At 44.2% G+C, this 16,137-nt stretch overlaps 1 protein-coding gene across 3 annotated transcripts in view; it reads right to left on the bottom strand.

Moving 5' to 3' along the window:
* The window catches only part of LOC119967148 (pleckstrin homology domain interacting protein), a 322,696-nt gene that overhangs the window by 183,760 nt on the left and 122,799 nt on the right, over positions 1-16,137 (bottom strand). For all 3 annotated transcript variants that reach the window (XM_038799297.1, XM_038799295.1, XM_038799294.1), the window contains exon 8: positions 13,125-13,346. In XM_038799297.1, coding sequence (XP_038655225.1) covers positions 13,125-13,346 — 222 coding nt within the window. The remainder of the gene's footprint in view (positions 1-13,124; positions 13,347-16,137) is intronic.

A 16,137-nucleotide genomic window follows, 5' to 3' on the forward strand; every position in this document is an offset into this window, starting at 1 on the left:
AACCGATCCGCAGGCGGGCCTGTGCCGTGGGGGCACTCTATTCCTCCACGTCAGCTGCTGTGGTCCTCCGCAATGGCTGACGCGGAAATGAACCTCCCCTTTGCACGCGCTGGGATGGGCGCTCCTACGCATGCGCCAACTCGCCCTTCAGCACCAGTTGGCGTGGCGCCAAGCCCCTTCTGCGCCGGCCGGCGGGTGCAAACCACTCCGGTGCCAGCCTAGCCCCTGAATGTGCGTAGGAGTCTGCACCTTCGGGGCGGCCTGACGCCAGAGTGGTTCACGCCACTCATTCACGCCGGAGTCGCCTGCCCCGCCGGTTCGCAGAGAATCCCGCCCAAGGTGTCTGGCAAAAGAATCAAAGGTAGCGAGTGGAAACATTTTTTAAAAAATGCGGCCAGTTGTTATGATTTCGATTGTGCTGGCTAATTGTATTGGCCATGCTAAATTGTCGCTTAGTGTCCAAAGGTTAGGTGGGATTATTGGATTACGGGGATGGGAGGCCATTCGTGCTCTTTCAGAGGGTTGGTGCAGACTTGATGGGCCCAATGTTCTCCTTCTGCAAAGTAGGGATTCTAGAGAGGTGGAAGCAGATTCAATAGCAACACTCACCAAAGAATTGGATAGCTCTACCAAAAGGTGGAACAGATATGATGTGCCCAAATGGCTTCCTTCTGCGCAGTATTCTATTAGTTTTAAAACCAAGTATGACCCTAGAGCAAGTGAAGGATTCACTACTGATGTAATGAGGCACTTATACCTTTATTGCATTAACTGCATGCATTTAGACATGCATAAGATTAATCAAATACTCAGTGAAGACATTTTTGCAGGAATAAAACAAAATATTGGCTTCATACGAATACAGAAAATTAGTGCCATATAGATTTAAAATGACTGTTTTCTGTAGGAGTGATCATTCGTTTCCAATGGCAGGAAGGTGCCTAAATTCTGTTTACAAATCAGTCTGTATTAAAGTAAAAATGAATAGCAGAGCATATTTAATGAAAAGTCATGGAGCAGCAAATCTGGGGTCCATATTAAGCCCCTCGCCACCAACCGCATGACAGGTAGGAAGGAGGCAGCCACATTAAAAGATTAAAATTTTCAAAATTAAACCCCAACCTGCTGTGTGAGATCTTGGTTATGCATTTTTATGGCAGCTAGTTGCATGGCATGCATGTGTCCCATTTCAGAGGGACAAGATCCCAGACTCAAAGCGTTAGCTCCCTTCTCTCTCAACAGATGCCGTCAGACCTGCTGTGATTGTCCAGTATTTTTTGATTTTGTTTCAGATTCTAGCATCCGCAGTAATTTTCTTTTAGCTTCATTATGATATTTAAATCATGCTCCTGCAGGACACTTTTGGAACTGGATTTAAGCATCACGCTTAACAGTTTGATTTTCCAAGGCTTAGGAAGCTTGGCAACTAACTGCAGAAGCGAAATGCTTTTTGCAACACTCCTTGTGAGCCTGGACAAGTAGAGGTGCTGCCCGCAACATCACGCACCCACCCACCCCACCCTCAACCAACCACCCAAACCCTTCCTTGCTGCTGCAACTGGCTGACTGCTCCAGAACCCATGTCCCAAGACTGATACCCACCACCCCTCCAATTTAACACAATATTTCACTCCCTCCCTACCGATTGCTAGTCCATCCTCCACCTTCCTTAATCTATGAGCTATCCCTCCATCCCACTCACCAGTCCAACCATCCCCAACAGCCCTCGACTATGGACCTCTGCTGCCAGCATCCCCACCAGACAGCTGGGAGGTCTTTCAATCTACCCAGCTTCACCAGAAGGGAAGAAAAATAAAAAATTGATATTGAGATCTTGGTGTTAAATTCGGCAGGATTTCCACGTCCACGTGATTTCCAGGTTTTGTCCGCCATCCAGATGTAAATGTCAGAGTCATTAACTCTGCCTCGTTCTCCGCAGATGCTCCTGGGCCCTTCTGTTTCTATTTCAAAATTCCTCCTTTATTTTTTCAGATCTCATTTTGGACTACATTTATTTTTAACGTTTATAGCTTGTCAACTTAATGTTCTGGTATCAAGTTTTAGATGGCAGGACCAATAACGGTTGATACGAAGTAATTGAGATTACCCAGATTATACGATTTCACATTCATAGAATCACAAAGTTACGTATTATGTTAAGGGATACATCTTTCAACAATTCCACAATGAAGGTGCATTAACATAAAGGAACAACCTGCCTTTAACTCTGAAAATACATTCCTTCTCTACAAACAACAAACATAATCAAATTAAATAAATATGAACATGCTCGTTACTGGTTCAAATACATGGAAATCTGGGAATTCTATGAGTCTCATAGCAATTATTTTTCCTATCAGTAGGAACACAGGATGCACAGTAACATTTTTATTAAATCTGCTAAAAGAAATTGCCCGTAGTGTAAGGTTAATGGGGGGATTGTTGGGTTACGGGTATACAGGTTACGTGGGTTTAAGTAGGGTGATCATTGCTCGGCACAACATCGAGGGCCGAAGGGCCTGTTCTGTGCTGTACTGTTCTAAATTCTAAATTCTAAATGCATCCTGCCTAAACATTTGCAGTTTTCTATTAATGTCAAGCAGCTCTTGCAAAATTTGGTCTAATCAGTGAAAAATGCTGCTTAGCAATCACGCCAAAGCAGCCAGCAGCTTCTACCAGGCGAAGAAAAACACCCACTAAATTAACAAAATTGCTGTTAGAAATAATATATTTGAGGAATGTTCTGTCTTTTAGCAATATCCATAATTAAAATTTGCTTTTAAAGCGTTATGTAATGCCCAGCACTTATCCGAACAAATACAATTAATGGCACTTAAATACGAATTGTTTAACACCGACAAAACTTATTTTGGACCCAAGTCCCAGTGAGCGAAAAATGTCAGCCTGCACTTGATACTAAAAAGTTGATCTTTACGGCAAAGTTTTAAGAGCCATGATTTGGGACATGGGTCTAAAATTATGTCTGGTAGCTATGATGGTTAAGTATTCAAAGAATTATCCTAGTTAAAGGCATAGGCCCCATTCTCAGGTCTCCGACATTCTGTAATCTGGCACGTGCAATGCATAATGGAAGATGTCGACAAGCATGCCTGTAGGTGCCATCATACTTACCTGATAGTGACCTTGGGAAATTCTTTCAATAAGCTCCAGCTGAACAGAGATGGAAAGCTGTATGTTGTGCTACAAAGGCAGCTGCAGCTAACATGCCAGCAATAGTCAACTGCAGACTTCAATCTGCCTCCTTCTCCTTCAAAGCATGCTGCTCTTTGGGAAGGCACTCAAGAGTGGAAAACAGTGCCACCCTCCTTGCAACCATCTCATACAGCACAACCTACCGCAGCAAACAAAATTTGGTTCTGAATGGCTTCTCACTTGCCTGTAACAACTTGTTCATGGCTTGTGGGCGCCTGAGAAAACGCCAGTACAAACATTTATTTGCAAGACATAATTTCCCCTAAGAAGGTTAAATTGCTGCAGTGCACGTTTGACATTACTGTTGTTTGACAGGAACTAGCTGTGACAAGGGAAGAATCATGATATATTTCTAATTCAGGATGGTGTGTGACTTGGAGAGGAATTTGAAGCTGGTATTGATCCAATGCGCAGGCTCCTAGGTGGTAGAGGTTATGGATCAGAGAAGTGCTTTTGAAGGAGCCTTGGTGATTTCCTGCAGCACATCTTATGGATGGTATGCACTACTTCCAGGCGCTTCATCCTGTATAGTATCAAGTTTCTGGAGTATTATTGCAGCTCCGCTCAACAGGCAAGTGGAAGAGTATTCCATCACATTCCTGACTTGAAAGGTTTTGGGAAGTCGGTTCTGAATCACTCACTGCAGAATACTCGGCCTTTAACTTGCTTATGTAGCCACAGTATTTATGTAGATGGTCCAGTTACATTTCTGGTTAATGGTAACTCTCCCAGGCAAAAACCTTAAATGAAAATTGCTTATTGTCACAAGTAGGCTTCAATGAAGTTACTGTGAAAAGCCCCTAGTCGCCACATTCCGGCGCCTGTCCGGGGAGGCTGGTACGGGAATCGAACCGTGCTGCTGGCCTGCTTGGTCTGCTTTAAAAGCCAGCGATTTAGCCCAGTGAGCTAAACCAGCCGCTGATGACGGGGAAATTGGTCATGATAATGTTCATTGAATGTCAAAGGAAGATGGTTAGATTTTCTATTGTTGGAAATAGTTGTTAGCTGGCACTAGGGGTTTGACTGTTAGCTCACAATTATTAGCCCAAACCTGACTATTATTGTTTCTTCCCAGTTCCTACCGATTTCAGTTCTGCTATGGCTTCTTGATGCCGCACTCAGTCAAATGTTTGAACCAAGGAATGAGGTCTGAAACCTGAAGAACCAAAAGTAAACTTCAGTGAGCACATTATCGCTAAATGCCACTTGATAGCACTATCGATGACACTTTCCGTTATTATGCTGATGACTGAGAATAAACTGATGGGGCAGTAACTGATGGCAGTGCATAACACTACGTAGATACACAGAAGATAGGAGCAGGAGGAGGCCTATTTTGCCCTTCAAGCCTGCTCCACCATTTATCACGATCATGGCTGATCATCCAACTCAATAGCCTAATCCTGCTTTCTCTCCATAACCTTTGATTCCATTCACTCCAAGTGCTATATCTAGCCACCTCTTGTATACATTCAATGCTTTAGAATCAACTACTTCCTGTGGTAATGAATTCCACAGGGTAACAACTCTTTGGGCGAAGAAATGTCTCATCTCTGTCCGAAATGGTTTACCCTGAATCCTCAGACTGTGACCCCGGTTTCTGGACACACCCACCATCAGGAACATCTTCCCCTGCATCTACCCTGTCTAGTCCTGTTAGAATTTTATAAGTCTCTATGACTCTATGAGATCCTCCCTCATTCTTCTGAGCTCCAGCGAGAACAATCCTAACCTTGTCAATCTTTCCTCAAATGACAGTCCCACCATCCCTGGAATCAGTCTGCTAAACCTGCGCTGCACTCCCTCGAGAGCAAGAACATCCTTCCTCTGAAAAGGAGGACAAAAACTGCACACAATATTCCAGGTGTGGCCTCACCAAGGCCCTGTATAATTGCAACACATTTCTGCTCCTGTACTCAAAACCTCTCGCAATGAAGGCCAAAATGCCATTCGCCTTCTTTCTCGTCTGCTGCACCTGAATGCTTACCTTCAGTGACTGGTGCACAAGGACACCCAGGTCCCGCTGCATACTTCCCTCTCCCAATTTACAACCGTTCCGGTAGTAATCTGCCTTCCTGTTTTTGTTTCCAAGGTGAATAACCTCACACTTATCCAAATTATACTGCATCTGCCATTGACTTGCCCAACCTGTCCAGATCATGCTGCAGGATCCCTGCATCCTCGTCACAATTCACCCTCCCTCCTATCTTGGTATCAACTGCAAACTTTGAGATCTTACATTTCGTTCCCTCATCCAAATCATTAATATATATTGTGACTTACCTCCAAGAGGGAAGTAAGTGTCTGTGTGCTCTGTTTCACAGAGACATGGTTCACCCCTGCCTCACCGAACTGTGCCATACAACCTGATGGCTTCTCAACACCCCACAGTGTTATCGGGCAAAGCGAAGCATGGAGGGGACTGCCTCCTCATCAACTCCTCCTGCTGCTCGCATGTGGCGATCCTGGTGACATACTGCTCCCATAGAGCACCTGACTGAGGTGCCACACATACTACCTTCCACAGGAGTTTACTTCTGCCATTACCATGGCGGTTTACATCCCACCCCAGGTGGAAGTGAAGAAGATGCTTGATGAATTGTACACCTCTATAAATAACAGTGAAACAGAATACCCGGAGGCCTTTTGCATCATGGCTGGGAAATTCAGCCAGGCGAACCTCAAGAGTGTACTGCCAAAATTCCACCAACACATCTCCTGTCCCAACGGCCAACATTCTCGGCCACTGCTACACAAACATCAAGGGCGCCTACCAATCGATCCCCGACCGCTCTTCGGAAAATCGGACCATAAGATGGTGCTCCTTCTCCCAGCATACAAGCAGAAACTTAAGTGGAGAGTCCAATTAAGAAGGTCAAGCAATGCTGGTCCAAGGCAACAGAATAGCTCCTATGTGACTAATTGGAGTCAGTGGACTGGTCCATATTCAAGAACTCAGCGACCAACCTAAACATGTATGCCACCACCGCCACAGACTTCATCAACAAATGTGTCGAAGACGGTGTACCAATGAAGGTAGTACATGCATTCCCCTACTGGAAACCATGGCTTAATTGAGAGATTGGCACTCTACTGAAGGCCAGATCTGAGGCATTCAAGACAGGCGACCCTGACCTGTTCTAGAAATCCAGGTACAACTTCCGCAAAGTCATCAGGGATGCCAAGAGACAATACTAGACTAAGCTAGTCACAGACTAACATCATGGATTCTAGTTGGTCTTTGCAAGGCTCAAACATGACAGGCTACAAAGCAAAGCCGAATAGAATCTCAAGTGGGAACGCACCACTCCCCGATGAACTCAATGCATCTGATGATCGGTTTGAACAGGAAACTGCCCCAGCAGCCTCAGACAAACCTATACCTACCGTCACAGCTTCCAAAGTCAAATCGGCCTTCTTGAAAGTGAGCCCTCGGAAAGCGACAGATCCTGACGGGGTCCCTGGTCGTGCACTCAGATCCTGTGCAGACCAACTTGCAGATGTGTTCATGGAAATCTTCAACCTCTCCCTACTCCATTCCGAGGTCCCCACCTACTTCAAGAAACCACCATCATACAGGTGCCAATTGAAGAATCAGGCAATGTGCCTCAATGACTATCGTCCAATGGCCTTGAGATCGATCATTATGAAGCGCTTCGAGAGGTCATGAGGCACATCAACTCCATACTCCCAGAATTCCTTGATCGACTGCAATTCGCATACCGCCACAACTGGTCCACAGCAAACACCATCTCCCTGACCTGACATTAATCCCTCGAGCATCTCGACAACAAGGACTCCTACCTCAGACTCTTATTCATTGACCACTGCTCCACCTTCAACATCATAAACCCAGCCAAGTTCATATCAAAACTCCAAAATCAAGGACTTGGCTCCTCACTGTGAAACGGGATCCTCACCCGTAGACCACAATCAGTAAGAATAAACAACAACACCCTCGACACGATAGTCAATACTGGGGCCCTACAAACTGCATACTTAGCCCCCTACTATACTCCCTATTGACACATGACTGTGTAGCAAAACTTGGCTCCAACTCCATCTACAAGTTTAATGATGACACAACCATAGTGTGTCAGATCTTGAACAACGATCAGTCAGCGTACAGGAGGGAGATAGAGAACCTAGTGGAGTGGTGCAACGACAACAATCTCTCCCTCAATATCAGCAAAACTAAAGAGCTGGTTATTGACTTCAGGGAGCAAAGTACCGTATACACCCCTGTCTGCATCAATGGTGCCGAGGTGGAGATGGTTGACAGTTTCAAATTCCTAGGTGTGCACATCACCAACAATCTATCCTGGTCCACCCACGTCAACCCTACGACCAAGAAAGTACCTATACTTCCTCAGGACGCAAAGGGAATTCGGCAAGTCCACATTGACTCTTACAGTTTTTACAGATACAACATAGAAAGCATCCTATCTGGCTGCATCTCAGTCTGGTATGGCAACTGCTCGGCCCAAGACCATAAGAAAGTGAACACAGCCTAGTCCATCACACGAACCATCCATTGACTCTGTCTACACCTCGCATTGGAAATAACCAAAGACCCTCCCACCCGGGTTATTAATTCTTCCAACTTTTTCTCTCAGGCAGGAGATACAAAAGTCTGAGAACACGCACTGACAGGTTCAAAAACAGCTTCTTCCCCACTGTTATCAGACTCCTGAATGACTCTCTTATGGACTGATCTGATCTCTTCACACACCTTCTCTACTGAGTAGTACTGCACTCCATATGCTCACCCGTTGCCTGTGTCTATGTATTTACATTGTGCATTTATGTATGACCTATTTTTTTTTCACATACAGAATGATCTGTCTGGATGTACGCAGAACAATACTTTTCACTGTACCTCGGTACATGTGACAATAAAACAAATCCAAATCCAGTAATGTCAGATTGGATTTGTCCTGCGTTTTGTGGACAATATAAACCAGGCTAATTTTTCACTTCGCCAGGTCGTTGCCAGTGGCCAGATGCCACTGTACTGGAGCAGCTTGAATAGAGGTGCAGCTAGTTCCTAAACACAAGTCATGGCTTTGCCTTGGGTTAGCTTTCCTTTATTTTCTTGCATCACTTCTTATCACATCAAATTTGACAAGCGATGCTAATCAATTGAAATGTTACTTTTAGGTTTTCCAAAGGTTGAAAGAATAATTGTCCATCATTCTGACACTTCAATGATTTGTCCGCATTGCTTTAAATTTAACCCAAATGCAATTTTCTAATCCAAACTACTAGTGAAATTGAGTACTAGTAGCACGTTACCTCCCGGACACTCTGGCTCCCAGCATCACCTAGAGCTTGAAGATGATTAACATTCCCACCTTTATATCAAGTGTTAGTATTTCGTGGTATGATTTGCACGACTTCTGACAATGCTCCGAGCTCATTTATGACAGTGCACAAAAGTCAGCCTCATTTATTCAACATTATTAATGCCCGAATGCTGAAGGGTAATTAGGGATGGGCCTAACTAGTGGCCTTGCCAGTGACGCCCCCATCACAGAATGAATAAATGCAAACCCCACTTTAAAAAAAAAAATCAATCATAATGGAACTCACGATTCAAAACTTCAATCTCAGCTAATCTTGGTTGCAATCACATTTGTAATTGACATTGTTGTCACCTGCATTGCTACGTATTTATGAGCCAACTTTGCTGTCATAATTTCTGGTTGCCTCTTAATTATACTGATATCTGGTTGGCTGGTGTGTCTTCTCTTCAGATAGAGAAATACAGCACAGAACAGGCCCTTCGGCCCGCGATGTTGCGCCGAACTTTTGTCCTAGGTTAATCATAGAATTTTGGACAATTTTTCATGGCCAATCCACCCAACCTGCACATCTTTGGACTGTGGGAGGAAACCGGAGTACCCGGAGGAAACCCACGCAGTCACGGGGAGGATGTGCAGACTCCACACAGACAGTGACCCAAGTCGAAATCGAACTTGGGACCCTGCAGCTGTGAAGCAATTGTGCTATCCACAATGCTACCGTGCTGCCCTTAAGAAGTTAACCTACACTCCATTATTCTACCCTAATCCAAGTACCTATCCAATAGCCGCTTGAAGGTCCCTAACTTTTCCGACTCAACTACTACCACAGGCAGTGCATTCCATGCCCCCACTACTCTCTGGGTAAAGAACCTACCTCTGACATCCCCTCTATATCTTCCACCATTTATCTTAAATTTATGTCCCCTTGTAATGGTGTGTTCCACCCGGGGAAAAAGTCTCTGACTGTCTACTCTATCTATTCCCCTGATCATCTTATAAACCTCTATCAAGTCGCCACTCATCCTTCTCCGTTCTAATGAGAAAAGGCCTAGCACCCTCAACCTTTCCTCGTATGACCTACTCTCCATTCCAGGCAACATCCTGGTAAATCTCCTTTGCACCTTTTCCAAAGCTTCCACATCCTTCCTAAAATGAGGTGACCAGAACTGCACACAGTACTCCAAATGTGCCCTGACCAAGGTTTTGTATAGCTGCATCATCACCTCACGGCTCTTAAATTCAATCCCTCTGCTAATGAACGCTAGCACACCATAGGCCTTCTTCACAGCTCTACCCACTTGAGTGGCAACTTTCAAAGAACTATGAACATAGACCCCAAGATCTCTCTGCTCCTCCACATTGCCAAGAACCCTACCATTAACCCTGTATTCCGCATTCATATTTGTCCTTCCAAAATGGACAACCTCACACTTGTCAGGGTTAAACTCCATCTGCCACTTCTCAGCCCAGCTCTGCATTCTATCTATGTCTCTTTGAAGCCGACAACAGCCCTCCTCACTATCCACAACTCCACCAATCTTCGTATCATCTGCAAATTTACTGACCCACCCTTCAACTCCCTCATCCAAGTCGTTAATGAAAATCACAAACAGCAGAGGACCCAGAACTGATCCCTGCGGTACGCCACTGATAACTGGGCTCCAGGCTGAATATTTGCCATCCACCACCACTCTCTGTTTTCTATCGGTTAGCCAGTTTGTTATCCAACTGGCCAAATTTCCCACTATCCCATGCCTCCTTACTTTCTGCATAAGCCTACCATGGGGAACCTTATCAAATGCCTTACTAAAATCCATGTACACTACATCCACTGCTTTACCTTCATCCACATGCTTGGTCACCTCCTCAAAGAATTCAATAAGACTTGTAAGGCAAGACCTACCCCTTACAAATCCGTGCTGACTATCCCTAATCAAGCAATGCCTTTCCAGATGCTCAGAAATCCTATCCCTCAGTACCCTTTCCATTACTTTGCCTACCACCGAAGTAAGACTAACTGGTCTGTAATTCCCAGGGTTATCCCTATTCCCTTTTTTGAACAGGGGCACGACATTCGCCACTCTCCAATCCTCTGGTACCACCCCTGTTGACAGCGAGGACGAAAAGATCATTGCCAACGGCTCTGCAATTTCATTTCTTGCTTCCCATAGAATCCTTGGATATATCCCGTCAGGCCCGGGGGACTTGTCTATCCTCAAGTTTTTCAAAACGCGCAACACATCTTCCTTCCTGACAAGTATCTCCTCAAGCTTATCAGTCTGCTTCACGCTGTCCTCTCCAACAATATGGCCCCTCTCGTTTGTAAATACTGAAGAAAAATACTTGTTCAAGACCTCTCCTATCTCTTCAGACTCAATACACAATCTCCCGCTACTGTCCTTAATCGGACCTACCCTCGCTCTAGTCATTCTCATATTTCTCACATATGTGTAAAAGGCCTTGGGGTTTTCCTTGATCCTACCCGCCAAAGATTTTTCATGCCCTCTCTTAGCTCTCCTAATCCCTTTCTTCAGTTCCCTCCTGGCTATCTTGTATCCCTCCAGCGCCCTGTCTGAACCTTGTTTCTTCAGCCTTACATAAGTCTCCTTCTTCCTCTTAACAAGACATTCAACCTCTCTTGTCAACCATGGTTCCCTCACTCGACCATCTCTTCCCTGCCTGACAGGGACATACATATCAAAGACACGCAGTACCTGTTCCTTGAACAAGTTCCACATTTCACTTGTGTCCTTCCCTGACAGCCTATGTTCCCAACGTCTGCACTTCAATTCTTGTCTGACAGCATTGTATTTACCCTTCCCCCAATTATAAACCTTGCCCTGTTGCTCGCACCTATCCCTCTCCATTACTAAAGTGAAAGTCACAGAATTGTGGTCACTACCTCCAAAATGCTCCCCCACTAACAAATCTATCACCTGCCCTGGTTCATTACCAAGTACTAAATCCAATATGGCCTCCCCTCTGGTCGGACAATCTACATACTGTGTTAGAAAAGCTTCCTGGACACACTGCACAAACAATAACCCATCCAAACTATTTGATCTAAAGAGTTTCCACTCAATGTTTGGGAAGTTGAAGTCGCCCATGACTACTACCCTGTGACTTCTGCACCTTTCCAAAATCTGTTTCCCAATCTGTTCCTCCACATCTCTGCTGCTATTGGGGGGCCTATAGAAAACTCCCAACAAGGTGACTGCTCCTTTCCTATTTCTAACTTCAACCCATATTACCTCAGTAGGCAGATCCCCCTCGAACTGCCTTTCTGCAGCTGTTATACTATCTCTAATTAACAATGCCACCCCCCCCCCCCCACCTCTTTTACCATCCTCCCTAATCTTGTTGAAACATCTATAACCAGGGACCTCCAACAACCATTTCTGCCCCTCTTCTATCCAAGGACATACATATCTGACAGCATTGTATTTACCCTTCCCCCAATTATAAACCTTGCCCTGTTGCTCGCACCTATCCCTCTCCATTACTAAAGTGAAAGTCAATTTGTTGTTAACAGGGAGTGATTTGCTGGGACAAACTTAGGAACATAAGAAATGGGAGCAGGAAGAGACTATTTTGCCCCTTTAATTAGATCCTGGCCAGTTTTCTACTTCAACTCCACCCTCCTGCCCTATTCCCAAAGCCCTTGATTGATTATAAGTAGGATAAGTTAGTATAAGGAACACTGGTATGTATACATATATTATTTTATTTTTATTTATTTTTTCCTAAAATTTTAGATTACCCAATTATTTTTTCCAATTAAGGGGCAATTTAGTGTGGCAAATCCACCTACTCTGCACATTTTTGGGTTGTGGGGGCGAAACCCACGCAGACACGGGGAGAATGTGCAAACTCCACACGGACAGTGACCCAGAGCCGGGATCGAACCTCAGCCCTCAGCGCTGTGAGGCGGTTATGCTAACCACTAGGCCACCGTGCTGCCCTGATCACACAATTCTAACCAAGTTACCAGATGGGCAAGTATCAGAATCTTGGGCAAACAAGCCTACGGTACATATATTAATATTAACAGCATAATACAATGTCAGTCAGTCAGATGTATTCAAAACTCACTTACCTGAAAACTCAAGGAAAAGCTATTGGATGTTCTTGGGAAAGCTGAAGAGCTCCTGAGTAGAATCTTCAGTGGAACAGATTGGATAGCATCCAATTCCATCCTGAACTCCCTTTTCAAATAGCTCAATTTTTTGTTCCTACCTCAACATGTAATTTCCTCTCTTAGGTTTATATTCTACTCACTCCTTTCCTTGATTTCCTCTCCCCATGTCCGATTATTCGTGTCTTGCCGCTTCCAGGTTTTCCCTTTCAGGATCCTATTCCCAACCTTGCCCTGCTCCCTCCACTCTCTGGATTCCTCCCCACATTGTTCCACTCCCGTCCTCACTCTACTTTCTCCTCTCTCAGGCTTTCCATCCCATATTTCATACCTGTCTGGTTGTTATTTCACCTCCTGAGTCACACTATTATTGCATTTTAAAGGGGAAAAAAAAGTTAATCACCGAAAACCGACATTAATGGCAGGAGTTGGCTATGGTTAATTATTAAACAATTAAGGGTTTACTTTACCTGCACGGATGTGATGGATGCAGTGTGACCCTGCAGAACTGCCAACGGCGCACATGTTCGGAGGCACCAAACCCGAATGATTTTATCACAGCTGCCTGCAGCAATCATGGTATTTTCATAGTTTACTGTCATGTCCGAGATTTCAGCAGAATGTCCTCGCAAAGTTGCCAGTAGTCTGCCATCATCTGTTGTCCAGATCTTCACCAGACAATCATCGGATCCCTGTACATTTAAGTTTTAAAGAATGTCAATTTATAGCTTGACTGATGCTATCAGACAGATTTATTCACAAGTTTTCCCATTCACCGTGTCGACACACATTGGTGCTTTATATCACAATAGCATGGATAATATATTATATACACAAACACACATTGTTGAGCAATTCCTTGATAAATACTCATCCTTATTTTCCCTCCACGGCCTCCCACATCCCTTCCCCAACGCCGCTCCATCTCTGTCATCTCCTCCAGCCCGGTGAACTCTCTGCGCTCATCTCATTCCGGCCCCTTGAGGATCCAGGTTTGATTGTCAGCTGTATCTACCAACTGCCTGGGCCCTAAGCGCTGAAATTTCTTGCCTAAGCCTTTCCATCTCTCCATGTCTTCATCCAGGGGCTGGATTAGCTCACTCAGCTAAATCGCTGGCTTTTAAAGCAGACCAAGCAGGCCAGCAGCACGGTTCGATTCCCGTACCAGCCTCCCCGGACAGGTGCCGGAATGTGGCGACTAGGGGCTTTTCACAGTAACTTCATTGAAGCCTACTCGTGACAATAAGCGATTTTCATTTCATTTCATTTCCTCCTCAAAACCTTCTTCTTTGACCATCTGCCCTCTACATGTAGCTCAGTGAAGTGCCCTGGGACATTTTATTATATGGAAGGCCCTTAATAAACACAAGCTGCTTTTACTGTCGACCACAAGTGTAGAAATCATCACCGGGACTTTTGCAGAGTACAAAGTCATTTCCAAACTGGGAACATTAACTAATTTTACTTCTAATAGTACAAGCAATTCCCCAAAGACCTTCTCCTCAGAATGTGCAGCCATTATATTTGTCATTCCTGGAATAAGAGCAATCTAACACACTGGCCACAAGAGCTGTTGCTCTGCTGGTAGAACCACATTGTGCCAGAAAATAAATCAAACCATTTATTCTTCAATAAAATGTGATTCCCTGATAGTTTGATCAATCAAACTCCTCAAAATCAACACAAATCATATTTATTTGGAAATCCTAAAATCTGAGAAGACAGCCAATTAAATGCTAAATTTGGCATGGATTTTTATCAGTCACACACTGTCTGGTTATAATACAGCTGTCATTATACCTACCGTTTGCAACATCATGTGATTGCTGACAACATTAATTGACCTGACAGCACCAAATGCTCAATGCAGAAGGCGTAGACAGATCTTCTAGGAATTCAGGGATACTGTGGGCTCAGGAAATCTTGGGTTGTAAATTAAGATGTGCAATTAAGATTGCGCATATATGTTCTTTTTAAACCTTCAAACTCTCTTGAGAGAAGGGAAAGTTGGGTCAATTTAGATTTTGGTCGAGCTCCTCGTGATCGAGGAGATATTTTGGTCCTTTGCAAAGAAAAACACAGACTATCAAAAGGAAATGCCTAATAGGAGGAACCAAGTGCACAAATGAAGGGTTACAGCAGGGTCGGAGGAGACTGGTGATGGCAAAGTCACTGCCAAACAGAAGCGTTCTTGAGGAGAAGGGAAAAGCCAAGGGCAGGGTGGAGAAACAGTGTAAGCGAGCTCAGCTGGAGAGGATCCAATGCTAAAACAAGCAACTATTTAACAGAATGGTGGTAAGGAGTAACCAGTATTAGACGAACAGGCAAGCTTGAGCGGTACAATATGGTTCCACAGTTCCAGACTTAGCAAATGTAAAACACAGGGAAATTGGCAAAATCAAGAAATGGGCTGTGCTTCATCACCCCATCTCACACTCTACTATTTAAATAGCCCCTCTGAATAGCAACATTTTTATTTAAAGGCACAGAGAAACTATACATTTCCTCAGCTCCGTAAACCTTTAAGAAAGATGCATTTTAAAAAATAAATTTAGAGTATCCAATTAATTTTTTTCCCCAATTAAAGGGCAATCTAGCATGGTCAATTCACCTACTCTGCACATCTTTGAGTTGTGGAGGTGAACCCCACACAGACACGGAGAGAATGTGCAAACTTCAGACGGACAGTGACCCGGGGCCGGGATCGAACCCCTGTCCTCAGTGCCATGAGGCAGCAGTGATAACCGCTACGCCACCATACCACCCTAGAAAGATCCATTTAACACACATCAGGCTACTTGCCATCTTCACAACAGCACGGCAATTGTCACAAAATAATGACAAATTTCTCCATTTCAAGGATCCAATTTCCTTTTGAAAACCACTATGAAATCTCCTTGCAAGACTTTCAGGCAGTGCATTCCAGTTCATGACTACTCACTATGTTAAACAATTTCTCTTAACTTCTGCTTAACTTCTGAAAATGATCTTATACCTGTGGATTACCAGCTCTTCTAACAGTGAGAGCAGCTTCTCCCTATCTACTTGATATTAAAACCCCTTACAATTTTGACAACCTCTATAAATGAATCTCCTCTCCACTTACTCTGCTCTAGGAGAACAAGCTCAGCTTCTCCAGTGTCTCCACATAACTGAAGTCCCTTAACCTGGTTCCATTCTGGTAAATTACTCCCTAAAGTGTGGTGCCCAGAATTAAAGACAATGCTCCAGCTGAGATCTAACCGGTGACTTAAAGGTTTAACATAAATTCCTTGCTTTTGAATTCTATGCCTTCATTATTTGTATCTATTCATAATGAAACATCAATATTAATATTAACATCTAAGTTTTTCTCCTTTCTTTTCCCATCATATGTTCGTCTCAAAAATTAACGCGGTGTTACTACACTCATTCTTCCACCTCAAGACTGTGGAATTAGATACCACCTAAGAAATTTCCCTTCTCCTACAATCTTTCAAATTT

Source organism: Scyliorhinus canicula, chromosome 6 (assembly GCF_902713615.1).
Source record: "Scyliorhinus canicula chromosome 6, sScyCan1.1, whole genome shotgun sequence".
Taxonomy (NCBI): Eukaryota; Metazoa; Chordata; class Chondrichthyes; order Carcharhiniformes; family Scyliorhinidae; genus Scyliorhinus; species Scyliorhinus canicula.